The sequence below is a fragment of the Rhizophagus irregularis genome, chromosome 3 (assembly GCF_026210795.1).
Source record: "Rhizophagus irregularis chromosome 3, complete sequence".
Classification (NCBI taxonomy): domain Eukaryota; kingdom Fungi; phylum Glomeromycota; class Glomeromycetes; order Glomerales; family Glomeraceae; genus Rhizophagus; species Rhizophagus irregularis.
The window spans coordinates 2,027,095-2,050,199 of NC_089431.1; the positions used below are offsets into that span (position 1 = coordinate 2,027,095).

General features: G+C 30.1%; 11 protein-coding genes across 14 annotated transcripts; 6 read left to right on the forward strand and 5 right to left on the reverse strand.

Moving 5' to 3' along the window:
• Nucleotides 1-348: 348 nt before the first annotated feature.
• Nucleotides 349-1,988, forward strand: OCT59_020507 (uncharacterized protein; the record flags this gene model as incomplete). The annotated part of the gene is made up of 3 exons (XM_066149235.1): nt 349-1,160; nt 1,271-1,431; nt 1,497-1,988. Exons 1-3 carry the CDS (start codon nt 566-568, stop codon nt 1,986-1,988), a joined length of 1,248 nt encoding a protein of 415 aa, XP_065990164.1. The 5' UTR covers nt 349-565.
• A 121-nt stretch (nt 1,989-2,109) lies between these two features.
• OCT59_020508 (uncharacterized protein) lies at nt 2,110-6,254 on the reverse strand (the record flags this gene model as incomplete). Of its 2 annotated transcripts, XM_025326580.2 has the most annotated exons (21): nt 2,110-2,578; nt 2,645-2,735; nt 2,804-2,928; nt 3,005-3,106; nt 3,175-3,276; nt 3,348-3,428; nt 3,538-3,631; nt 3,727-3,824; nt 3,909-3,956; nt 4,027-4,126; nt 4,196-4,283; nt 4,392-4,488; nt 4,581-4,652; nt 4,720-4,771; nt 4,832-4,959; nt 5,052-5,159; nt 5,240-5,307; nt 5,379-5,437; nt 5,515-5,625; nt 5,709-5,893; nt 5,963-6,254. In XM_025326580.2, the coding sequence occupies 21 exons, from the start codon at nt 6,252-6,254 to the stop codon at nt 2,301-2,303; spliced, it is 2,379 nt and encodes a 792-aa protein (XP_025175472.1). In that variant the 3' UTR covers nt 2,110-2,300. The 2 variants fall into 2 exon arrangements, with proteins under 2 accessions (XP_025175472.1, XP_065990165.1); XM_066149236.1 differs by having other exon boundaries at nt 2,804-3,106.
• A 218-nt stretch (nt 6,255-6,472) lies between these two features.
• Nucleotides 6,473-7,789, reverse strand: OCT59_020509 (uncharacterized protein). Its single transcript, XM_025318713.2, has 5 exons — nt 7,491-7,789; nt 7,126-7,395; nt 7,028-7,050; nt 6,911-6,945; nt 6,473-6,841 (listed from the first exon to the last, which is right to left on the reverse strand). The coding sequence occupies exons 1-5, from the start codon at nt 7,503-7,505 to the stop codon at nt 6,774-6,776; spliced, it is 411 nt and encodes a 136-aa protein (XP_025175473.1). The 5' UTR covers nt 7,506-7,789; the 3' UTR covers nt 6,473-6,773.
• A 170-nt stretch (nt 7,790-7,959) lies between these two features.
• OCT59_020510 (uncharacterized protein) lies at nt 7,960-10,346 on the forward strand. The gene is made up of 6 exons (XM_025318714.2): nt 7,960-8,142; nt 8,257-8,654; nt 8,731-8,857; nt 8,955-9,545; nt 9,623-9,789; nt 9,863-10,346. Exons 3-5 carry the CDS (start codon nt 8,735-8,737, stop codon nt 9,770-9,772), a joined length of 864 nt encoding a protein of 287 aa, XP_025175474.1. The 5' UTR covers nt 7,960-8,142; nt 8,257-8,654; nt 8,731-8,734; the 3' UTR covers nt 9,773-9,789; nt 9,863-10,346.
• On the reverse strand, nt 9,832-12,122 carry OCT59_020511 (uncharacterized protein; the record flags this gene model as incomplete). Its single annotated transcript, XM_025318715.2, has 11 exons — nt 9,832-10,189; nt 10,264-10,319; nt 10,383-10,506; nt 10,585-10,758; nt 10,831-10,891; nt 10,968-11,027; nt 11,095-11,218; nt 11,290-11,424; nt 11,489-11,596; nt 11,662-11,966; nt 12,062-12,122. The coding sequence occupies 11 exons, from the start codon at nt 12,120-12,122 to the stop codon at nt 10,048-10,050; spliced, it is 1,350 nt and encodes a 449-aa protein (XP_025175475.1). The 3' UTR covers nt 9,832-10,047.
• A 166-nt stretch (nt 12,123-12,288) lies between these two features.
• OCT59_020512 (AP-1 adaptor complex sigma subunit Aps1) lies at nt 12,289-13,419 on the forward strand. Its single transcript, XM_025318716.2, has 6 exons — nt 12,289-12,330; nt 12,417-12,573; nt 12,670-12,691; nt 12,784-12,892; nt 12,970-13,005; nt 13,089-13,419. Exons 1-6 carry the CDS (start codon nt 12,325-12,327, stop codon nt 13,224-13,226), a joined length of 468 nt encoding a protein of 155 aa, XP_025175476.1. The 5' UTR covers nt 12,289-12,324; the 3' UTR covers nt 13,227-13,419.
• Nucleotides 13,420-13,710: 291 nt separating this feature from the next.
• Nucleotides 13,711-14,565, forward strand: OCT59_020513 (uncharacterized protein). Its single transcript, XM_066149237.1, has 3 exons — nt 13,711-13,799; nt 13,875-14,190; nt 14,254-14,565. Exons 1-3 carry the CDS (start codon nt 13,781-13,783, stop codon nt 14,447-14,449), a joined length of 531 nt encoding a protein of 176 aa, XP_065990166.1. The 5' UTR covers nt 13,711-13,780; the 3' UTR covers nt 14,450-14,565.
• A 470-nt stretch (nt 14,566-15,035) lies between these two features.
• On the forward strand, nt 15,036-16,646 carry OCT59_020514 (uncharacterized protein). 2 transcript variants are annotated; one of them, XM_025318719.2, is made up of 4 exons: nt 15,036-15,253; nt 15,626-15,662; nt 15,742-15,809; nt 15,895-16,646. In XM_025318719.2, exons 1-4 carry the CDS (start codon nt 15,133-15,135, stop codon nt 16,071-16,073), a joined length of 405 nt encoding a protein of 134 aa, XP_025175479.1. In that variant the 5' UTR covers nt 15,036-15,132; the 3' UTR covers nt 16,074-16,646. The 2 variants fall into 2 exon arrangements, with proteins under 2 accessions (XP_025175479.1, XP_065990167.1); XM_066149238.1 differs by lacking the exon at nt 15,036-15,253 and having other exon boundaries at nt 15,513-15,662.
• A 31-nt stretch (nt 16,647-16,677) lies between these two features.
• OCT59_020515 (uncharacterized protein) lies at nt 16,678-20,319 on the forward strand. Of its 2 annotated transcripts, none has more exons than XM_066149240.1 (9): nt 16,678-17,284; nt 17,426-18,077; nt 18,136-18,234; nt 18,314-18,391; nt 18,523-18,690; nt 18,966-19,058; nt 19,121-19,286; nt 19,386-19,502; nt 19,572-20,319. In XM_066149240.1, the coding sequence occupies exons 2-9, from the start codon at nt 18,060-18,062 to the stop codon at nt 20,186-20,188; spliced, it is 1,356 nt and encodes a 451-aa protein (XP_065990168.1). In that variant the 5' UTR covers nt 16,678-17,284; nt 17,426-18,059; the 3' UTR covers nt 20,189-20,319. The 2 variants fall into 2 exon arrangements, with proteins under 2 accessions (XP_065990168.1, XP_025175481.1); XM_025318721.2 differs by lacking the exon at nt 16,678-17,284 and having other exon boundaries at nt 17,604-17,897; nt 17,969-18,077.
• On the reverse strand, nt 16,716-17,467 carry OCT59_020516 (uncharacterized protein; the record flags this gene model as incomplete). The annotated part of the gene is made up of 4 exons (XM_025318720.2): nt 16,716-16,826; nt 16,892-17,138; nt 17,213-17,258; nt 17,338-17,467. The coding sequence occupies 4 exons, from the start codon at nt 17,465-17,467 to the stop codon at nt 16,716-16,718; spliced, it is 534 nt and encodes a 177-aa protein (XP_025175480.1).
• Nucleotides 19,518-22,663, reverse strand: OCT59_020517 (uncharacterized protein). The gene has a single exon (XM_025318722.2). It carries the CDS (start codon nt 22,468-22,470, stop codon nt 20,860-20,862), a length of 1,611 nt encoding a protein of 536 aa, XP_025175482.1. The 5' UTR covers nt 22,471-22,663; the 3' UTR covers nt 19,518-20,859.
• Between the last annotated feature and the right edge of the window lie 442 nt (nt 22,664-23,105).

Here is a 23,105-nt window from a genome sequence, read left to right on the forward strand (position 1 = left end):
AGTACATTAAGAATATTGTAAAAATGGATATCGAATATTGATAATCAACTTAATTAGAAATGAGGCGAATTTCGATCACATGATCATGAAAATCCAATAAACAAAAACAAATGTATTAGAAAATGATCGTCATTCTCCACTGTATTACAACTTTCACACAGATCGTTTGTGGATAATGGATAATCAAAATCGTACGACTCTACTATCTTTTTATCATCTTTTATCAGCTTTTTTGATAAACAAAAATTTTCGAATTTTACCAGTTTAGATCAACTAGATAAAATGCGAAAAAACACATATATACATGTATTCATTTTTTTATTCAAAAAAAAATTTTTTTTTTTTAATATTCTTTTCATTCTCGAATATACTTTATTTGCTGGTAAAAAAATTTTTTTTACGCGTTTTTTTACGTGTCTTTTTACGTGTCTTTCTCATTAAAATTTTCAACTTTATGTACTTATATTTTTTTTTTTACATTTTACTCTTTTCAAAAAGGTCAAAATTGAAATAATTTATCATAAATCATTTTGAATTCAGTACATACTAAAAGATTATAAACCAAATGAATTCATTAAAATTTACCACATATTCACATTCGTTATATTATTCAAATCGTTCAAGTAATATACTTAAAAATCAAAATACTTCGATAATACGTTCATTTTTTACCTTAATAAATACTCATAGAATATTTTTGAATAATAATAAATCCATTTTTCTTTCTTCTCATTCAAACACTATTAATCATAAAAGATATTTTACTAATTTTTTTTTATCAAAATTTTGGACAAAAAAAACACTTAAACCTGTTCCCTCAAACCTACAGAAATTTTTTGATACATCGACATCATCAAATCTATCCATAACTGCTTTACCAGCAAATCCAACTCCAACTCCAGAACCAACAATAAAACCTATACCTATTTATACACGACTAACTTCTGTATTTCCTATTCCTAGTAAACATAATAAGTTTATACTATCTCCTGGTGGATCTGGTTTACCAAAAAACTCTGAAAAGTTAATTTCCACGAATAATGATGAAAAATATCATAGTGTGGGTTGTGGAGAAGATAGTTTTTTTTTAAGATATGATTCTTTAGGTGTAGCTGATGGAGTTGGTGGTTGGCGTAATGTTTCTTCCTTACGTAATACTGGTAATTTAATAATTTGGTTCTGAATGAAAAAGTCATGTATCCATACAATTTCTTTGATATTTTTAATAATGAATTTTTTTTCTTTTTGGTTTCTCGTATTACTATAATAGTTGCGAATTCAGCTTTATATGCTCGTAAATTGATGCACTATTCGTATGCAGAACTTGAAAAGTATGACAATGTTGAAGATGAGAAGAAATATAATGATGTTAATCCTGTTGATATATTACAAGCAAGCTATAAAAAAACTATTAGCGAATTAGAATTAGAGGTAAGTTTCTAAATGACTTTCTGTATTGAAAATTTTGTAATTAAAATATTTTTTTTATCATTAAGAGAGTTATTGGATCATCAACCGCATTAATTGCAATATTACGAGATGATGAATTAAGAATAGCGAATGTAGGAGATTGTGGTATAGGTGTAATACGTTATAATGAATTTATATTTCGTAATGAGGAACAACAACATTCCTTCAATTATCCCTACCAATTAGGTACAGGCTCAATTATTACACCTAAAGATTCACAACAATTCACAGTTAAAATTCAACTAGGAGATATTATAATTCTGGGTAGTGATGGTATATTTGATAACTTATTTGAGAATGATATAATTGATGAAATTAAGGATAAGGAACTTGATCCTCAAATGATAAGTGATGCTTTGGCTTGGAAAGCAAAACAAGCGAGTGTGGAAGATATTTCTTCTCCGTTTCAATATCGTGCTCATCAAGAAGGTTTACCTTATCAAGGTGGTAAAAGAGATGATATTAGTGTTCTGGTTGCTATAGTAACCGATAATAATTTGGATAGGTTAAATTGCTAATTTATATTATATATGTGCAACACCCATATAAGTTTAAAAAATTATGCTAAGCAAAGAATACCATCAAAAATTTATTATCATTATTAAATACTTGAAATATGTGAAGATTAACGGACTATATAAGCATTTCTTTTTCATAAAATCAAATTTTATTATCATAGAATTGAAATTTATGTAATATATATAACATTGTAATATTATCAGAAATGATTTTTTTTTACAAGTTAATAAATACTCAAAAGTGAAAACTCCATAAATGTAATCTTATAATCTTTCTAATAATTATATTTAGACTTTTTAAATAAACATAAATTATGAATCCCAACGTCTTTTACGTTGTTGATCTCTACTAGAAGATTTTGAAGTCGATGAGGAACCTGTATTGCTAGAACGCAGTAATCCCAATTCGGATTCGGCTGATGAAGCTTTTTGAAAATTCATTTGAAATTTCGATTGGAAACCACCCATATTATTACTACGATCAGATTTACTACTGGCACTAAGTTGTGGTGGTGGAGGTATTTGTGCACCTCCTCCAGCTCTTCCACTTCCTAATGGAATGGCATTCGAACTAGATCCCGATCCCCGACCTAGATAAAATAAATAATTCATAATTGTATTTAATAATTGACAGATATAAATTAATTGACACCGACCTCCACGACCTCGACCTCTGCCACGGCCACTTCTTCCACTCCTGCCACGTCCTCCTCGAATCATTTGCCTTGACTTTCTGAACCTTGCATTCTATCATTAATGTAAACCATATTAGCATAACAATATTCATCTGCAGGACCAGGACCAAAATTACTTACCTGCATTGCCAAATCCATTAAGGAACTTGGAACAACTTGCCCAGAAGATTCCAAATTTCTTACTAAATCACCTGCAAATTTATCTTCTTTTTGAGTAATGAGCGTATAAGCTGTACCCTTTTCACCTAGAAAATTATTTAATAGTACTGACTAAGTATCTCAGTTACAGCTGCTTTATTAGTTATTCATTTTTCACCATACCAGCTCTACCAGTTCTACCAATACGATGCACGTGAGAATCAATATCCCTCGCAATATCATAATTTACTACAGTCTTGACAGCCTTTATATCAAGACCTCTAGCTAAATAGTTAAAATAATTAATTTAAGATAACTCGAACAATATTTAATTTAAATACATAATTACATACCAGCTACGTCCGTAGCAACCATAATGGGAAATTTATTATTCTTGAAATCCCTCAATACTTTATCACGTTCAGCTTGCATCATATCGCCATGCAACGCACCACCTAGTTTAAATAATATTAATCAAAATCTTTCATAAGAGTTATAAAAGAACATAAAAAAAATATCCACTTACAATCAAAACCTGATTGTTGCAAATTTAAAGATAATTCGTCAACACCACCTTTTCTACTAACGAAAATAAGTACACTTCCCTCTTTTATCCAACAAAACAAAAAAAAATTAGAATCTCTCCGAAATAATATAATAAAGAAAAATTTTGCGGTTAAAGAAAACTTTCAAACAAAATAAAATTGATACTTTACCAACGCAAAATGAAGCCAAACGTGAGATTAACCAATCCCATTTATATCCGTCCTCAGTTAAAATTTCAATTACTTGCGTTATATCGGTATTTGCCTTAAAGATAATGATTAAACTTAATAAATACTATTTACTTTAAATGATAACAGAAAAATTAATTTCTAAAAAAAAAAATAATTTTTTAAGCGTACTTGCCCAACGTATCCAATCGAAATTCTCACAGGTTCTGTTGTCACTTCTCGAGCAAGAGCCTCTACTTTTTTAGGAAATGTTGCACTAAATAGCAATGCTAAATAATTTATAAGACATTTAAATCAAATTTTAGATTTTTTTTTATAAAAAATGCAACTAATAACTAATATTAATTTATTACTTTGCCTGTCTGGTCTGATATTATCACATATTGACCGTACCTGAGGCTCTAATGAACAATAGACTTAGTAAGCAAGTGTTCTCGAAAACAAGAAAGAATATACGGGAAAAATGCTCACCAAATCCTAAATCGAACATACGGTCAGCTTCATCAAGAACCAAAAAACTAACGCGTCGAAAATTTGTCGCTTTCATTTTTACCATATCGATAAGTCGCCCCTATTTCAAAATGAAAATTAAACATTTTTTTTATATAAAAACAAAATTTTATAACTTATTATAACTTACAGGAGTACCAACTAAAATTTCAACTCCGCCTGGTCTCAGTTCTTTGAATTGGTCCATTTTCGAAGCACCTCCATAAACTGCTGCAACTCTACATTGTGTAAATCAAGGATTTGGAAAGCAGAGAGTAGTATGTGCGTCGCTTATGATTCCATTTCTACCAATTATGAGATAAAATTTCATAGCGTTTAATTTCTACCTCAGACCATAAGCCTTTGCAAACTTTTTAGCTTCAGTAAATATCTGACTAGCAAGTTCTCTGGTGGGTGCTAATATCAACCCGATGGGACCTTCACCTAAATAACGTCATTTTTAGAAACAGAATAAATTATATATATATATATATATATATAATATTTGTATATTAAATATGATAACAATAATTTACCTTTAGATAATTCTTCTTGATCCATTATGTGTATTAACATTGGCCATATAAAAGCCGCAGTTTTACCGGAGCCTGTTTAAAGCTTATCAGTAGACTAAACTTATGAATTATTAAATGAAAACTGTAATTATTGTAGAACCTGTTTTCGCGATGCCTATAATATCTCGACCTGATAGTGCGATAGGAACCGCCTAAAACAGACATATGTGAGAAATGACAAATGTGATATATTTAATAGAACGATGAAGTACTTGTTTTTGAATTCCAGTAGGTTCTGAATATCCGTGCTTAATGATAACATCTAATAAGGCCTCATCAAATCCAAAATGAGCGAATGAAATACAAGGCTTTGTAACATCAGCACCTGATACGTGCATATCTATGTTGAATTATATTCAATAATTAGGTCTTTTTTTTTATAAAAAAAGAAAATACAATATATATATATATATATATATATATGTAAATTACCAAGTTCTTTTCGAATTTGATCAACACGTTCTTTAGACAAATTTGCGATATCAGTATGTTCTTCATAGAAGAATTTTTCAATTTCGGGATAATCAATCTGAGAATGATCTACGAATAAAAAAATTAACAAATAGCATAGTCACGCAATTAATATAAAAAAAAAGAAAATACAAGAATTGTCAATTTACCAACAGCTTGGAGAGGTTCTATGTCTTTCCGCTTTTGTTCTATGACTGGATTGTCATCAGAATCATATCTGAAAATAGAAAGATGATCAATAGTAATTAAACTAAGAGATCGAACATCAAAATTCTATTTGAAACTTACTCAAGTTGTGCGTCAATAGCTCGAGCGGTAGCATAAACCTCTTCGTCTGAATTAACATTCTAAATAAATTAAACCTATGTCAGTAAATAGTTTAACGCGTCAAAGCAAGGCGTATTTTTTTGAAATAAAACCGTACCTCATCTTTCTCGATTGGACGTTGACTTTTTCCAACTTCAATACCTTTCTTTTTCATATGATTAACATAACTTTCTACAAAATCTTCATCTTCAATATCGTCACGTCTAATCTGCATTAGAGTTACACAAATGGTAATCAAATTTTTAAATTTTCGACCTTTTTTTTTTAAGAAAAAAGTGAAGATATATATACTTTTTCTTGTTGAGGTTTATTGAGACTTTCTTTTTGAACTTGATTATCGATGTCCAACATGAAAGCGTCCAATGGATCATCATCATCCTCCTCCATCACCTTCGATTTGATCTCAGGTTGAATGGTTCGATTTCTTTGAATTTCTTTATCAGTACTATACCCCTGGGGCACGAAACCTTGAATTCCTATCATAAATAATATTAATACAAATTCTTAGAGAATTAGATCATTATATGAAAAATTATATATCAAACCTGTTGAGGTTCGAGGAGGTGGTGGTCTATCGTCCTCCAGGTTACCAACATAATCCTCGTTCAGATTAAAAGTATCTGATTTGTTACTTGAAACAGACTTTTTTTCTAAATTATCATCAAGCTTAATCAGCTTTCTCTTTTTGGGCTGGGTTTCTTCATCAGAAAAGTAATCGAGTGAAGGAGGTTTTTGTCGTTGTTGCTCATCAGAATCAAGAATTGATTTAGACCTATTTGCAGAACCAGAATGCGAGAATCCAAATCCAAACGGCTTTGTATGCTTTTTTGAATTCATTATTGGAGATCTTAAAATAAAAAAGCACTTTTTATGTTTCTCGAGATATTCAACTTAAAGCTTGATGACTCAGCATGTTACACTTGTATCCATAAATATAAATAGATAATTTATCACCCCGCGTGATAGATTTGTATCATGTAGGTCTGCAGGTCACCCTTTTTTTTTGTGGGGGATATTCACAAGACGGGATATATTCAATTTTAGTCTAAAAGTTTAATAACAAAAAATTCGGATTTTTTTTTCTTTACATACACGCACAGAAACAAGATCTATGATGCATGTTTTTTTATTTTATAACACATTGATACAACAAAAGATAAAGAATATAATTCCCAAGAAACAGTCTATGTTTAAAGGGGTAAAAAAAATAAAGCAAAGTATAATTTTATACGAGAAGTAAAAAAAAAATTACTAAAATAAGCTTATGCGAATTAATTGTAAAAAATTACTATAAAGAGTAAAATGACACGAATATATCAAGAAATCATGAGCATCCAAATATCAGGGTTTATAAATTTAAGAGCGTTCACCACGAAGACGACGGGCCAATTGAATATCCTTAGGTTGAATAGTAACGCGTTTAGCTGTAAAATAATAATCAAAATTAATATAATTACTTTATTAATTGTCAGAAATTTCTGCGCCTCACATACCATGAATAGCTGCAAGATTTGTATCTTCAAAAAGACTAGTGAAGTGTATAAAAAATTAAATTAAAATAATAAATAATAATGATTACTATCATATAAAAATTAAGAAAGCCAAATTACCTCACTAAGTATGCTTCTGCAGCCTATTATATTAAAAAAAAAAGTTAATAATTAATACAATAACATGCGCAGTATCTCTAATGAATAAATAAACATACTTCTTGAAGAGCACCAATAGCGCTAGATTGGAAGCGTAAGTCCGTTTTAAAATCTTGTGCAATTTCACGAACAAGACGTTGGAAAGGTAACTTGCGGATCAAAAGTTCAGTAGACTTTTGATAACGTCTGATTTCACGCAGAGCTACAGTACCAGGTCTGTAACGGTGAGGTTTTTTGACTCCTCCTGTAGCTGGTGCAGATTTACGAGCAGCTTTCGTAGCGAGTTGTTTCCTAGGAGCTTTTCCTCCGGTACTTTTACGAGCAGTTTGCTATGAAAAGGTCATTTTTAAAAAGTTGGATGAACTTACTGGCCTCGCTGGAATTCCACAAAAAGAAAAGCAAGAGAAATAAAATAAGTTTATACCTTAGTACGAGCCATATTTTATAGGTTAGCGTGTTATTAATGAGTTGGTTATTTTATAGTTTTGTAATATAAAAGTATTGGAAAATTTTCTTTGAAAAGTATTTTTTTATACTTAATGATGGGAAAAAAATTCAGAGACCACCAAAAAATGGCTGGAAAAAGGAAAAATAGGGATATATGTGAGAAAGTGAGCAGATGACGTAAATGACGTCGGATATCGGAGTCAGTTGTCAATTACCACACTATAAATATTTTTATTATTATTATAAATAATAAATACTTCATAAACTTTTCCAATTAGATAAGCAAGCCCGACTTTTGTCATGTGATAAATAGAGTGACGCGAAGTGACAAATTGCTTATATTATCACATGATTATTACGTGTAACTATTAGGTGACATGAGAAGTTGAACAAACCATAATTTAATTTGATTTGGAAATAGGCCACCTACATAAGTTTATTTATTAGGCATCAAATTTCAAATTTTTAAATATAAAAATGCCGACTGAATACCAACTTCTTTCTCTAAATGAAACTAATTCAAATCATTCTGATGAAGGTTCTAACATAATACCCATGGTTACAAGAGGCGCATTCGCAATGCCTAGAAGTTCTATAAGTCTTCAGGAACTTAGAGCTCCGATTCCATGGTATTTAGACTCTTGCAAATTGACCAAAGTGTGGACTACATTTAGTTATTCTGAGTATTATAAAACATCTATCCTCAACATTATTAATTCTTTTTTTGTTTATTGAATATATAGATTGTGATTTTTATTGTTATATCATCCTGGGTAATATTAGTTATTTGGCAAGTATTACGGTTGGGAATTTCGCAGTCAATTACTTACGAGGAGGAATAAATATTATACACGAGAAAAAAATATTAAAGATATAAGACGAATATTAAGTATAGAATAGTTAAAGCATAAATTTATTATTTATCTTCAATAATCCTAATTTTCGCAACCATAGTAATGTATTTTTTTACGAATAAAAGAATTTTTTTTTAACGTTTTAATGCTGTAGAATGGTCTTCACAAGTAGAATTAAGATCGACTTCTGTGACACTTATCTGCTTCATCTTGCATGTTTTCATCGAGAAAAAATTTTTTTAGATCTTCATATTTGATTTTAAGACTTTTGCGTGTTTTCACTTTTAGTGAGTTCATTATAATTTTTTTTTTTCTTGTCATTTCTTTTTCTTGCTTATGATAATAGTGAAATTTTTATTACAGTATAATGTCTGCCCCAATTCCAGCTACTTATTCAGACATTGGCAAATCTGCTAGCGATCTATTTGGCAAGGACTTCCCGGTCGGCTCATTTAAGCTCGAGTCTAAAACTACTGCCCCCAATGGTGTGGTAAGACCACAACGAACCATTCATACTTTAAAATTTTCGTTTATGAATACTATAATCGAGTAAACAGTTAAATTCAAAATTCCAATTTCTCCTTTAGTCTTTCACCCTTACTGGCCTGAAAGACACGAAGAGCGGCAATATTAATGGAGAACTTAAATCTAAATATTATTATCCAAAGAGAGGTGGAACGTTTACTGGAAGTTGGACTACAAGTAACATATTAAATGGACAAGTTGAACTTGAAAATAGTCTTGCAAAAGGTCTTAAATTAGATTTAGTTGCTAACATTCAACCGGCAAGTGGAAATAGAAATGTTAGAGGAGGTTTCACTTTTAAACAACCAGGGCTTCATACAAAGGTTTATCTTGATGCTCTTAAAGGCCCTACTTTCCAAGGAGATATCGTAGTTGGCCATGAAGGATTTCTTATTGGTTCGGAGGGTTGTTATGACGTTTTGGAAGGAAAACTAACCCGTTATGGTGTTACGGCGGGTTATACTCATCCTGAATATAACGTTGCCCTTCGCGTAACTAATTCATTGTCTGCTTATACTCTTTTATATTATCATCGTGTGAGCTCTGAAATTGAAGCCGGTGCTAAGGCTCATTGGGATAGCCAAACGAATAATCCTTCAGTTAATTTGGAGTTTGGTGCCAAATATTTCTTGGATCGTGATGCTTTTATCAAAGTATTATTTCTTCTAATTTCTTTTTTCTTTTTTTTCTTTTTTTCTTAGTGAAGTAATATATATTGATTTGTTTATAGGGTAAAGTTGATAGTACTGGTAAAGTTGGTATTGGATACACACAAGCACTCCGTCCTGGCGTTAAGATCTCATTGGGAGGAAGCATTGACACGTCTCGTTTGAATGAAAATGCACATCGTTTCGGCATTTCTATTAATTTAGAATCTTAATATGTTGGTCTAAATTTGTATGTATTACATTCAATTGAAACATTAACATTTAATCTGTTTTGCTTATACAAATTCACTTTTATTTTGTAGCAAATTTTGACTTTCAAATTGCTAAAAAATATATAATATATAATTTTGCGTTATAATCACCGGTATACATATATTTGTTAAATAATTTTAAATTATTAAAGAATTTAAAGAATATATGCATAACCTATCTTTTACCTTATTGTTATATTGTATTTTTTGTGTTCCATAATCTCTTTCTTACCTTTTCAGACACGACAAATATAACTTTCTGATATGGTAAAATATCTAACCCAACGCTGGGGAGGTATTGACTTATTTTTTTCGTAAACTTTTAATTTTCGGATTTGAATATTAGAACAAGTGTAATTTGGAATATCAAATTCAAGACTATTAAATGGGTTCAATTATTAGTTTAATTTTGAAGAGAGATACACGTATTATTAATGTTATAGTAACTTTACCTAATAGGTCCTATTTCCAGCTCTGCTACAGCAGAAAATGAAGTAGCCCCTGTAATCTATAAAATAATGGTAATATTAGTTGTCGATATATTATAAGATTAAGAGTACTTCAAAGCTACCTTGACTTTTATTGATTGTTCTGTGCCACCTTTTAAATTATTAATAGTCCATATGATGTTTTTGATTCGATTATCATATTGGAATGATTGCTCATTCGAATCATCCGTATTTTCGTTCGAGACACTAACAAAAATATAAGGTTCAGATTAAAGTGAACATAACTTTATTAAACTTTATTAAACAGAAGCTTTAAATAAATACCTCTGTGTTACGCGAGGTAAAGGTACAGTTAGCGTACATTTACTCACGAACTTATCTTCCGGAATATCAGCTCGAATTTTAATAGTGATGTCCATTCTATTTGGACATCTTGGGTCACGCAGAAGAATTGGGAAAATTCGAAATGGTAAACTAACGTCACTAGATATCCGATAACTTGAAGTATTTAAATTTATTAACCATTGGATAATGAGGATAAAAATAAATGTAATAGATAAAATATGTTACTTCATAATTGTAGTCTCTCCTTCTGGTGGAAAAATGACCATTCGCCTATATTCATTAAAATCTTGATAATAATTGTTGCTACTTAATTAAGACTAAAATATATAATATCAAAAAATTAAAAATATAACAAAATCTACCTGTAGGATCCACCGAATCATGGAACTTATAATCATCAAACACGATCCCATACTTGTCACCTATGTTTTCGGTAAGAAATGTTTATTATTGTATATGAAATTATGTTTAGGAACTTTTTTCTCTTACTTGATATATCTTTGTCTCTTCCAAGTACAATATTGGAATTTAGTCCCAATCGAATTTCAGGATTTCCTTGCAAATAACTCTTAATTTGAATTGATCCATTAATTTCTGCTCGTACTGTCATTCCCTAATTTAAATTTGTTGAATATATCAGCAAATACTTATATTCATATTTAAAGTTCTAAAAGAATAACTTACATTAGATGCAAAAGAAGCAACAAGTTGTTCAATCATGTCAATGTAGACTTCATTTTGTTTAGAACTTCTTTCATCACGTGAATGCACAATTGGTCTATTTCTTGAAGACCCTAAGTTTGTCCCCGGGGCTTTTAACTGAAAATTCGATTCGAGTTATTATATTATTATATATTATAATTAGAGAAATATTAAATTCAACCTTGGCTAACGAATTAATGATTATATTTTCGCGTTTAACCGGTACTGGATCTTCATATACGTAAGATTTCAATTGATCGGTCAAGGTTGTCTGAACATATCCGTAATCCTAAAAAAAAAGAAACTTTTGTTATCAGGATAAATTAAGTTCAAGAAAGGTAGAATTGCACTTACAATTATTTCGTCGAGTAATTCGTAAACTAAACTAGAATTTAATCGTAAACATTCCTCGCTTAAAATTCCACAAAAGTCCTTTATCAAAGTTGCGATACGTCCAAGTAATTCATAGATCATAAAAGGCGAAACATTAAACTTTGTAGTGCAAACAAAATAAAGCCCTTGTATATTTGTAAAAAGAAAATTAACACCGTCAACATTAAATATTGGAGGCGGGTCTAGTTCGGCTCCATGGTTTTTTTGCCAGGTTTTTAATTTATCGAGAAGAAGGTCAGGTACATCTCGAGGAGTATCGTGTCGGTCTTTTTGTTTTTCAGACCAAAAAACGAAATATTGCGAATCAATTTAAAAAAATACGTCCATAGGTTATTGTAACGAAATTCATAGAAAAACTCACAATCGCGAAATATAAGTGTGTCGCCTCGCTGAGGAGATAAAATAAAAAATTGTGAAATCATTTCACTAAATTAACGTAATTAATAACTAATAATTTAAGGATAATAATTTAATTTTTTCAATTAAATTCTGATTGGCTCGATAATTTTCCGATATTGGATCTACATTTTTACGGGTTTGTGTAACCTTTCTAAGTTTTGACATTGCCACCAAAAAAATTGTATTTTTATTCTTATTTTTCGATAGATCAGTTCGACCTTAAAGATGGGAGTAAGTAGTAAAAGCTTAAAATTATTTTATACTTTTCGACAGATTTATCAAATCACTGAAATTTTTTAACTATTTTTTTATAAAAGATTAAATACGTGTTATTAGTAAGTCGACAAGGGAAAGTACGTCTTGCAAAGTGGTTTAATACTCTCTCACCAAAAGAAAAGCAAAAAATCATTAAAGAAGTTACACAAATGGTACTTTCAAGACGTACAAAAATGTGTAATTTTTTAGAATATAAAGGTTAGGTGCTTTAATTTTAATTTATTTATTAACTTTGTATCAAATTTGTTATTAAAATTTATTCGATTGGACAAATAACATGAATTCTGTTCGTAGATGAAAAAATTGTATATCGAAGGTATTATCGAATAATAATTCAGTACTAATTCCGCTTATAAATAGGTATTTTAGTATTTAATTTAATCCAATTTTCTTTTTCAATTAATTTAGATATGCAAGTTTATTTTTCGTTACGGGTATTTCGGCCACCGATAATGAACTTATAACACTTGAGATTATTCATCGTTATGTTGAAATCCTAGATCGATATTTTGGAAATGTATGCTTTCAGAAATAAATTATTTATATCTTTGACCTTTTTGATCTAATAAACTTCTTTAATTCTTATTATGTTAGGTTTGTGAACTTGATTTGATTTTTAATTTCCAAAAGGTAAATAATTTATTGTTTATTTCGTTTCGATTCTTGTTATTCTTGTTTTTTAAACAAAATTTTTATTAAATTGTTATGAAAAGGCATATTTTGTTTTGGATGAATTGATTATTGCAGGAGAAATGCAAGAATCCAGCAAAAAATCTGTATTAAAAGTTGTCAGTCAACAAGATCAGCTTGAAGAGGGAGAGAATAGTGAAAAGGGATGGCCAGAAAAGTAATTTAATAATTTCTCGTTAAAGAAACAAACTTAATGCATACTAGTTAATATTTATTATTATTAGATGATTGATTTATTTTAACTGGGCTACTAATAGCTTTAGATATATATATTTTTTAATTAATTTTTTTTTTGTAATTTATTTTCCTTCTATTAAAGAAAAATATTATCACATTATCACTTTTGCTATGTTTATCGTTATATGAAGGGAAGATTCTCACATACGTTTCACACGCATTTTACCAGTTTCGTCATAACAGAGATACCAAAAATGGATTAAGTATTAGAGGTACTATTGCCCTACAAATTGATTTTCTAACACGCGTTGATGCTTATCACAAGAGTCACGCGAACATTTACTAATAGTGATCTTTTTCCTTTAATCTATCCATAAGCCACAAAAACAAAAAGCCCCAAACAAAATAAAAAAAAAATGAAAATTTCCGTTTGTAATATATACGCAGCCTCATAAATTCTGTTCTCTCACCTCTTTGCGTTTTCAACTTTATTAATAATATTAATAAATGTCGGAATTTGAAAATTCCGACCTTAAATATGCTTTATTTTACGAGTGGTAAAATATTTCATTAGTTACTCTGACAAAAATTTTAATTCGATATATTGAATTTCTTTTACTCGAAATGAACAGATTTGTCGAAAGTTGTAATTTTATTTTCAGGGTTCCAAGTTACCTCATTTCATACTTTTGTATTAGCAACTTTATTCGTTATCTCATTATGTTGGTGTGAGAGACTTTTTACTTATTATTATGAGAATGCAGGATATGAAAAAGGTCAGAAAAGATTTAAAAGGGTTGTAATAAGGACATTTACTTATGCAGGGTTAACAATTTTGAGATTTTTTTATATGCTATTAATAATGTCGATGAATTCACAAATATTTATTGTGGTGGTAACTGGATTGACAACCGGACAATTGATCGTAGAATACGTATGTTCCATTTCGTAAGTAATCGAATGAATCTTTTTTTTTTTAAAAAAAAAACTTACGTTATATTGTTTTGTTAGTGTTTATTCGACGCATCAACTTGTTCCAATTTCGCAAGATGATGATCTCCCAACTTTAGCCAACAAACTCGATGATGAACTTGAGCTCCAACCTCAAAGCTTAATAATCGAAAATGTAAACAGCGATGATGAATATGATTATCAAATACACAACGATATCGTAAAATACGAGCAGCAAAGTCTCGTTAATAAATGAAACATATTCGATATTCAACAGATCTCGTAAAAAAGTACTAAACAATATTTGTGTTTACTTAAATAAATTAGTTTACTGCCGAGTATATGATATTTAATGGCGCAGTTTTGTGTTTGAAAATTCTTATTAAGCGTAACAATAGTGTATCAATATTTGATGCACTAAACTGAATTTAGCATGTTGTCGTTCGAACAAATTAGGTGGCTTTCAGCCAACGCAAGCATATCTTTGTTCCAAAACCATTGTTTGAAATGCCAATCAAAAGTATTATGGAGAAACATTTAAATTGTAGTACATACTCAGATTGTACTCTACTCAATGAATAAGAACCTCATGATGATTGTCTCACAACTAAATAACGTAATTTTATTTGTGACAGTAAATTACTAAACTTGGCAAAAAGTTTTTCACAATTATCCAATTGTTGGGGTAATTTGATTTGTAAGCCAATATAATAAAATAATACTACAAATGATGGGAAAAAGCTTATGCAGAACAATTTTAAGCTAAGCCATTGCAAAGAGGGTTCATCCCTGTTTTTCAACAAATTTTTCAGGTATATAGAGACATCATTTTTCCCCTCCATAAAAAAAAAAAAAAATATATTCGAAAACTAGTTTCTTTGGTCGATAAAATTTTTTGCTCCATTACACCACCACTTCATAAAGTTCTTTACGTTTATAATGTCCGTCAAATTATTTGTTGGTGGTCTGTCTTGGGGTACTGATGACCGTACTCTTAGGTCCAAGTTTGAAGAATATGGCACCGTTGAAGACGCCGTGGTTATTCGTGATCGCGACACTGGTAAGATGAAAATCTTGTGATAATAGCTAGATAGTTTTTTCCAATTTTTTTGTTGTTTTTGAGCGAACAGAAGAGTACAGAGTTGAGCTCCTTGTCAATTTCGCGAGACTCCCAAAGCATTTTTTTTGTTTTGGAATAATCTCGATAGCGAATTAAAGGATGCTAACCTTTTTTGTCTTCCTTTCCCCCTCACCTCACGTGTCTTGTGTTGTTGCCTCACAAACAGGATGATACTTTGTTTGTGTTTTTGTGTGTGTGTGTAAAAATAATCAATATATTGTGTTCCACCAACCCTTTTATTATCCACCCCGTTATCTATAATTATGTTCGTTTTGTTCTGGTTACCTTTCGTAAATTCCTGCAATTTAAAAGGTCGTAGTCGTGGTTTCGGTTTTGTTACCTTCGCAAGGTAGATTTATTTTATTTTTCTGCACGTTGATTAAGCATGAAAATTCTGCGATTCTAAGGGTTTTTCTTTTTTTTTTTAGTAATGAGGAAGCTGAAATTGCTATCCAAAACTTGAATGACGCAGAATTTGATGGCCGTAATATCAAAGGTATACATAAATTCTTATTAATCAATCCCCACAATAATCTCTTCACAAGTATTTATAATTTTATAATCTTGGTTTTCGAAAATAGTTGACCGTGCTGCTGAACGCTCTTCACCTGCTCCACGCTCAGGCGGTGGTGGTTACGGAGGCGGTGGTGGTTACGGAGGCGGCGGCGGCTATGGAGGCGGCGGTCGTGGTGGTGGTCGTGGTCGTCGTGGTGGCGGCGGCGGCGGCTATGGTGGTGGTGGTTACAATAACCGTTACTAAAATAAATGAGATTTTATTGCAATCTCGCTCTTATAATGATTGCCATCTTTATTTTCTTTTTTACCTTTATTAATATTTTATCCCCCCTCTCATTGCTATTATTTTGTTATTCAAAAAAAAAGGTTCGAGTGTCCGTCTTAGAAATTTTCCTAGTTCTGAATTATATATTGTTTTGATCTTTTATTCCTAAAGAAATTTTAACGCGATCGAATTCATTTGTTTTATAATCTGTATTCACTCTGTGTGTTCTGCTCTTTTTTTTGTGTTTTATTCCATTATATATAATTTTTTTTTCTTTTTCCTTCTCTTTTATGTTCCTTTTGATAAGGACAAAAAAAAAAGTTAATGACAGATATTTGATTCGTTTTGCTACTACTTTTAGTCTAGGTTCGCACTTTTTGGTTTTTTTGTTAGAAAAAAGAACCGAAAACTTGTATATTTTTAGTGCTTTGTACTTTTGTGTTAGTTTCTTTACAACTTGTACATATTTTAGACGTGACGTTCATGATTTTAAAAAAAAAAAAAAATCTTTTGAATAAAATATATAAATATCTTTTTCATTTGAATTTTACATTTTATGAGAATTGAATAACACTACTATGTTGGTAATGTGTTTTTTGCCTATCACACGCTATATAATTTTCATAAATTTCTAATTTCTTTGTACTTTCCTTCGTTTATACAAAGATTTAATGCTTTTCTTGGATCATCCTGTTTAGGCTTTATGATTGCAATATAACCGTCTGTAAATGGCTATAATACGAATGAATTAAATATTGATCAATCAAAAAAGCAAAATTTAAAGTAACTTCTAATACCTTTTTCTGTAACATATCAACGTCAAGTTTTATATTAAAATCGATCACCCAACCAACAACACCTGCTTTAATACTATAATTTTTTCCTTCTTCCGTTGTGATAACACAAATTTCGCTTTTTGCCGAAAGTGGGATTTGTCTTTTTTTACTAATTGATTGAGATACTTTTTCATCAAATTTTATTGATTTCACTTTTTGGGATTGTAATAATAAAGGATGTGTCGGCGCTAAACCAATAACACACAGCCTATTTATTTATCAAGAAACGAATTAATGTGACGTGCATTTTTTTTTCTTTGTTTTTAAAAAAAAAGTTAATACTTATTGGGAGCTTGATAAATATAAAAATCTTCGGTAGTGTTTTCACCTAATAAATTTATTTGAGTATTTATTGTTAGTATGGTTGAAACTTTTATTCTTTAATCGAATATTATTTATTTATTTACTTGAATCAATAAGAAAGTTCTTTGTATAATATTGTTCCAAATACGCTAAAGAATTCTTCTCATATTTTTCGCTGATTTTTTTGTATAGACTTAAATCATATTTAGGGCTAATTAAAGATTCCGAATTCATTTTTTTTTTAAAAAAAAAAAACTTCGAGTTACGAGAATCCACAATATAAATGAATTGATGATGTATATGTATGTACTACGATCTGTGTAACCTCCATCAGCCATAGATATATACCACTTATATACCTCCAAAAGAAGGAACTGGTAGTTTAGAGATCAACAAGAGAAGCTATGGAAATCGATAAGAACTGTACCAATACTGCATCAGTTGAAACTTCTGATCAGTATATTAATGTAAATAATAAAACCGATCAGAAAGAGAACAATGCGGCAATTCGTTTACCCCGTAAAGAGTTTAGAAAGCTCATGAAAAAGCAACGCAAAAAAAACGCTCGAATTGAAGCAGCTAAGGCTAAACAACAAGGACAAGAGGAGGAAGAAGAAACTCCTGAAGAAGTTATGGAAACAATAAAAGCTGAAGAAAAAAAGAGGTTCGACATATTAAATACAATTAATATAATAATTTTTTTATTTTATTATAAAATTCTTAAAACAAAAAAAGAAATGCAGAGAGGATATTATGGGAAGTTCGAGAACGACAAATCAATCAAGCTAATGCAGAAAAAAAGAAAAAACAAGAGGAAAATGAGAGGATGAAAAAAATAATACAGGTAATTACTTTTTAAATACTAATTTTTATTATAATTCTAATGATATCTTTAATTATAGGAAAATTGGGAAAAAACGATTAAAAATATAAAAATACCGAAATCCATCAATGAAGTAACAATTAACAATAAAAATCTTACAAATCAACAAACTGAATTGGTATTTAATTGATTTAGCTTTTAAACCCCGTTTAAAATCGAGAAATATTGAATTTCCCTAAACGTATATATTTTTGAAGGGTACATCAGCTATATCTCCATCCGTAACTTCTGTCCAAGAAGATTCAAGCGAAAAAACTGATTATGGAACCGAGAAAGTATCGTATCCTATATTTAATATTAAATAACTGTCTTGATTATTTTCAGATTTTGTCTTATATGATTCATAATACAATTTCATAACAAATTATTCTTAATTTTGGGAAATATTTATTTACAATAACATTAGGACCAAGTTAATTGTCCATTCTATCTCAAAACTGGTGCTTGTCGATATGGCGATTCATGTGGTCGACATCACCAGTATCCTGAAAAAAGCGTTACTATTTTAGTTAAAAATATGTACGAAGGAATGCCAGTACAATTAGCAGATGAGGATAATGACGATAATTTGGAGGTATGTTACTCCAAACATCTTAATGCATGTCGCGATATTATCGTCGGAAAACTTTTTGGAATTAAACGTAGTAGTGATTTTTTTTATTAATACAAGGAAGATGAATTTGGTTATCAATTATTTGAAGGACTTTATCATTGTTCTTCACTGTATCTTTTCTTTTTACATGATATAATCTCTTCTAAGTCTAAATGAATCCTTGACAAATTAATTACGATTATTACATATTTGAAAACAACTCTATATTACATTTCGGACGATTCTTTTTTTTTTAGTATGACGAAGTTGAAGCTGAGAGACATTATTTCGAATTTTTCGAAGACGTTCATACGGAATTTCGACAATATGGGACTATTGTGCAATTCAAGGTAATGATTCGATAAGTCTCTTTCATATTGGCCGAATATTAATTTTATCATATAAAATTCAGGTTTGTAACAATTTTCAATTACATCTACGTGGAAATGTATATGTACAATATTCAAATGAAGATGAGGCAAAACGGGCGATCGAAAATATCAGAGGAAGATGGTATGCTGGAAAACAGTTATTATGTGAATATTGTCCAGTAACCAAATGGAAACCTGCGATATGCGGTAATTACATATATATTATTAATCATTCTAGTTTGTAATATTTAAATTAATATGTATTTTCGTATTATATTCATCAATATTTTGGGTTTTGAATATCAGGATACTATCAAAGAAACCAATGTCCAAAAGGAATTCAATGTAATTTTTTACATGTATATAAAAATCCCGGAGGATTATATTCAGATGCAGATAGAGACTTCGAAGATAAACGTTCAGGTTCTTAATTTTTGTGAATCTCAAATTATAAAATACGTTTTATATTAATTTTATGGTTTTTATTGACAGATTTTATTATGGCTATCGAGAATTCTTCTAATATTACTGTTTCTACAGCTGTAAATAAATCGTTTCCAGAGTCAACTGTTAATTCTACCGAGTCCTCAAAAAGATCTCGATCGTCCAGCTCAGATAGGAGCGATTCACATCACTCTATAGTGAAACGTAATAGTAAAAATTCTCGGCGGAAAAATCGATCGAAATCACGATCGAGATCTCATTCTCGTTCTCCACCTCTGCGATCCAACGACAAATATCGTTATCGTCATAATTACAAGCGTGACAATCGTTATCATAATGAACGTGATGAACACCACCACCACCATCACCACCACCATCGAAGTCGACATCATAAAAAGAGTGATCGTGATTTAGACGAATCGCGTTCTCACTGGAACCGTCATCGTGGTCATTGGGATAGAAAGCCTGATTATTATGACATGAATGTTGATAAAAAAAACAAGAAAGACAGAAATGAAAATGATCGAAAAATACAACGGCGTGATTCAAAACGAGATAATAGAAAAAATTCTAGAACTAATAAGAATGAGAATCAATCATCTGATGACTCTATTGTCTCTTCTACTTACAATATTAGAGAAAATGGTAAGATTTCTGATGAATAATATATATAGTAAATACTGTCAATGTACTGTATAATATGGAATCACCGAACTTATTCGTTTTGACAATAAAATGTTAAATGTAGTTCATTAAAAATTTGTTACTTGAAAGCGAGTTTAATTATTTTTGTATTAAAAAACAAAAGTATATATTCTTTATATTCTTAGTGTCTTTATTGATTAAATATAATATATACAGTATCTACAATATATAATTTCAAAACAACATTTAAAGAAAGCAATATGAAGAAAGCGTATGTTATTTAGCGAGCCACAATTTTTTTGAAGAAGTTGAGGTTACACAATTCAGATTTACACTTTATAAGCCAAAGCATTATTGTCAGGACCATTTTTTTCTTGGATATAAAGAGTATTATTGTATGCATATTGTATTCATCCCACATATGAGACTACAAAAACCTGAAGAAATATCAGTATCTGATGGATGCTTGTCCAGGTGACCTTGAAAGAATCCAGATCATCCACGAATTTCGAACAGATTTATAATTATAAAGAGTTTCAGAAAACAGATGTTTGGTACATGCACATATATTATACTTGAATTTATGAGCGCCATCTTAAAATTTGAATGGAGAGATACAATGAAGAAAAAAAGAAATATAATGTACCAATAGCTTTTATGATTTTAAAGTTATATATTATTAACCAACAAATCATTCTTTTCTTTTGCCACTATGTCGAAATTTACCAAATTCTTTCAAACGTGTTTTTCCGTCATAAGAAATTTTTAAAACATTTGATTTATCGAATTTACTCATTCGTCTCAAATACGGTAGCACAAACATAGTAAGATCTTCTTTACTATGATTTGTCATAATAAACTCTGTATTTTGTGTGCCAATTGCATCTTTCTCAAAAAGCCGTTGTTTACCGCGTTTTATTGACCAAAGTAGTTCGTTATTTTCTCGCATGCTTTGATTAAACTTGAATGAATTGCTGCCCTTATGAATAACAAAACCTTTTTTTGGAGAGTCTTGTATTCGAGAATCTATTAAACCATTCATCAGAATCAAACTACAGTTTCTTTTATTGTAATTTTTAGCATATAGTAAATCATAATTGCTAAATACTTCAGATGCACGTGCGAGTTCAGCATCGCTAGAATATAATTCAAGATAATTTGAAAAAGCCAGTTCACCAAACTTCTCGTAATCAATCTGCATATTGCGAATTATTCTTCTCGGCTTTGAATTTGTTTTTTTAACTTCAAAAACAAGATCCAGACATTCAAATTGGTCCACTTGATTTTCAAAATTTATATTTTCATTTATAATAGAACGCATTTCAGACATCGTTTCTTGAGGAAGCTTTACAGACGATCGAGTATTATTAAAAGGCTTTCGAGGAGCATGGAGTAACTTTCCAGCTTTGTTATATCTGTGAGGTGATACGAATGATGGTATCTTCTCTGTAACTTCCATAAGTGTATAAGCATTTTGTATAGAATTCAGTGCTTGACGAATATCATTTACACCACTTTCGATAACTTGGTCCATAATTTTCATTACACATTCTCTTTTGATAGCTTCATTTTTGGGAAACTTCAAATTCAAGAATGCTCTGATTCCCCTCTTTAAAAAAGTTGGCGCAACCGGACGAAATCTAATATGTGTCACTTTTTTATCTTCAAGAATATCACCATGCACAGTATTGTATACTGTATCAACTAATTTACGTTCTTCATGGTTCCAATCCTCAATATTAATGCTTGTTTCCGTAATTGTCCAAATAATCGGCATTCTTACATCATCTCTTCTCAAATAATTTTTTATTTCTTGAACAAACTTAGATTGTTGTTCTTTAAAATTTGGAGCATTGGACGTAAATGGTAAATCCTCCAACAATAGAACTTGCGCTCTGAAATTATTTTTCAGGGCTTCTGGTGTCGCAAACCAAACATTATCATTGATCCAGTCTTTAAATCTCGTTATTGCTGGTTCATAAAAATCGGGGTGAGAAGAACCTATAGGATATGGATCAAATCTATTTATACAAATATAAGGCAGCACATTTAATCCCCGAAGTCCATGCTGTTCAGTCTCTTGATTGATAGATTTAATAGCTAAATTAATAGTTGTTGTCTTTCCGCTACCCGGTGGTCCATTTAGGACAAGCAATTTTTTTTCTAATAAACATTTATCGTTATTTACTCTTTCGAAAATTTGTTTTACAGCGTTTTTAACTTCATAAAACTTTTGTGGATTTACAGCCAGCTCTTCAACACAATTCGGTTGAAATTCAAGGTACCAATTGCCGGAAGTCATTTTTACAGAGCTAAATAAAACTTTCTGTTTATAAATAGACGTGTCAAATTCACATGACTGACGCCACACCCTGTTATGAGAATCAAAGTTTTCTAAGCACTAATTAAAATTAGTTTTAAACAAAAGAATAAATACCTATTAATTAAGAGAAATACTATTCTATTTTTATTTTAATATATGTAAGGCTTGACCTGTCCTATCTAATATTATAAGAGGCCCGATTAAAAGAGAAAATACAAAGATAGGGAGAATACTATATATCACATTGGGGATGTGATGTACGGTATCATATAAAAATTTAATATATATTGCGGACGGATCAATTGGAATTTTTGCCGGATATTTAAAAATTGCAGAGTTTATAATAATTTTTTTTATCATGTAAAATTAATTATATTCGGATTTGAGCTATGTAACGGTTGATTCTTTCTTCTTCTCATTTAATTATCCGAAAACTTTTAAAATTAGATAATAAATAGTTATATACTTATATTAACATTTGAGCAATACAAATGATTTAAATTAATAAATTATAACTTTTAAGAAAGAAATTTTTTTTTCCCTTGTTTAGAAGGATTAATTTATTTTTTGAAAAAAAACTATCTATTTTATGAGAGACAGATATTTAGAGTACT

Excerpts from the sequence above, each read along its gene's own strand:
- OCT59_020509 (XM_025318713.2), bottom strand. Across the intron at positions 7,051-7,125 it reads CTATTGGTGCTCTTCAAGAA|GCTGCAGAAGCATACTTAGT; the intron begins GTATGTTTATTT and ends TTAATATAATAG. Across the intron at positions 6,842-6,910 it reads AAATCTTGCAGCTATTCATG|CTAAACGCGTTACTATTCAA; the intron begins GTATGTGAGGCG and ends ATTATTTTACAG.
- OCT59_020510 (XM_025318714.2), top strand. The coding sequence starts at position 8,735 with ATGTCTGCCCCAATTCCAGCTACTTATTCAGACATTGGCAAATCTGCT. Across the intron at positions 8,858-8,954 it reads CTACTGCCCCCAATGGTGTG|TCTTTCACCCTTACTGGCCT; the intron begins GTAAGACCACAA and ends TTTCTCCTTTAG. Across the intron at positions 9,546-9,622 it reads ATCGTGATGCTTTTATCAAA|GGTAAAGTTGATAGTACTGG; the intron begins GTATTATTTCTT and ends ATTTGTTTATAG.
- OCT59_020512 (XM_025318716.2), top strand. Across the intron at positions 12,692-12,783 it reads GAAAAAATTGTATATCGAAG|ATATGCAAGTTTATTTTTCG; the intron begins GTATTATCGAAT and ends CAATTAATTTAG. Across the intron at positions 12,893-12,969 it reads TAGATCGATATTTTGGAAAT|GTTTGTGAACTTGATTTGAT; the intron begins GTATGCTTTCAG and ends TTATTATGTTAG.
- OCT59_020513 (XM_066149237.1), top strand. Across the intron at positions 14,191-14,253 it reads GAATACGTATGTTCCATTTC|TGTTTATTCGACGCATCAAC; the intron begins GTAAGTAATCGA and ends TTGTTTTGTTAG.
- OCT59_020514 (XM_025318719.2), top strand. The coding sequence starts at position 15,133 with ATGTCCGTCAAATTATTTGTTGGTGGTCTGTCTTGGGGTACTGATGAC. Across the intron at positions 15,254-15,625 it reads TATTCGTGATCGCGACACTG|GTCGTAGTCGTGGTTTCGGT; the intron begins GTAAGATGAAAA and ends GCAATTTAAAAG. Across the intron at positions 15,663-15,741 it reads GGTTTTGTTACCTTCGCAAG|TAATGAGGAAGCTGAAATTG; the intron begins GTAGATTTATTT and ends TTTTTTTTTTAG.
- OCT59_020515 (XM_025318721.2), top strand. The coding sequence starts at position 17,638 with ATGGAAATCGATAAGAACTGTACCAATACTGCATCAGTTGAAACTTCT. Across the intron at positions 18,392-18,522 it reads CTGATTATGGAACCGAGAAA|GACCAAGTTAATTGTCCATT; the intron begins GTATCGTATCCT and ends CAATAACATTAG. Across the intron at positions 19,503-19,571 it reads CTTCGAAGATAAACGTTCAG|ATTTTATTATGGCTATCGAG; the intron begins GTTCTTAATTTT and ends TTTTATTGACAG.
- OCT59_020517 (XM_025318722.2), bottom strand. The coding sequence starts at position 22,470 with ATGACTTCCGGCAATTGGTACCTTGAATTTCAACCGAATTGTGTTGAA.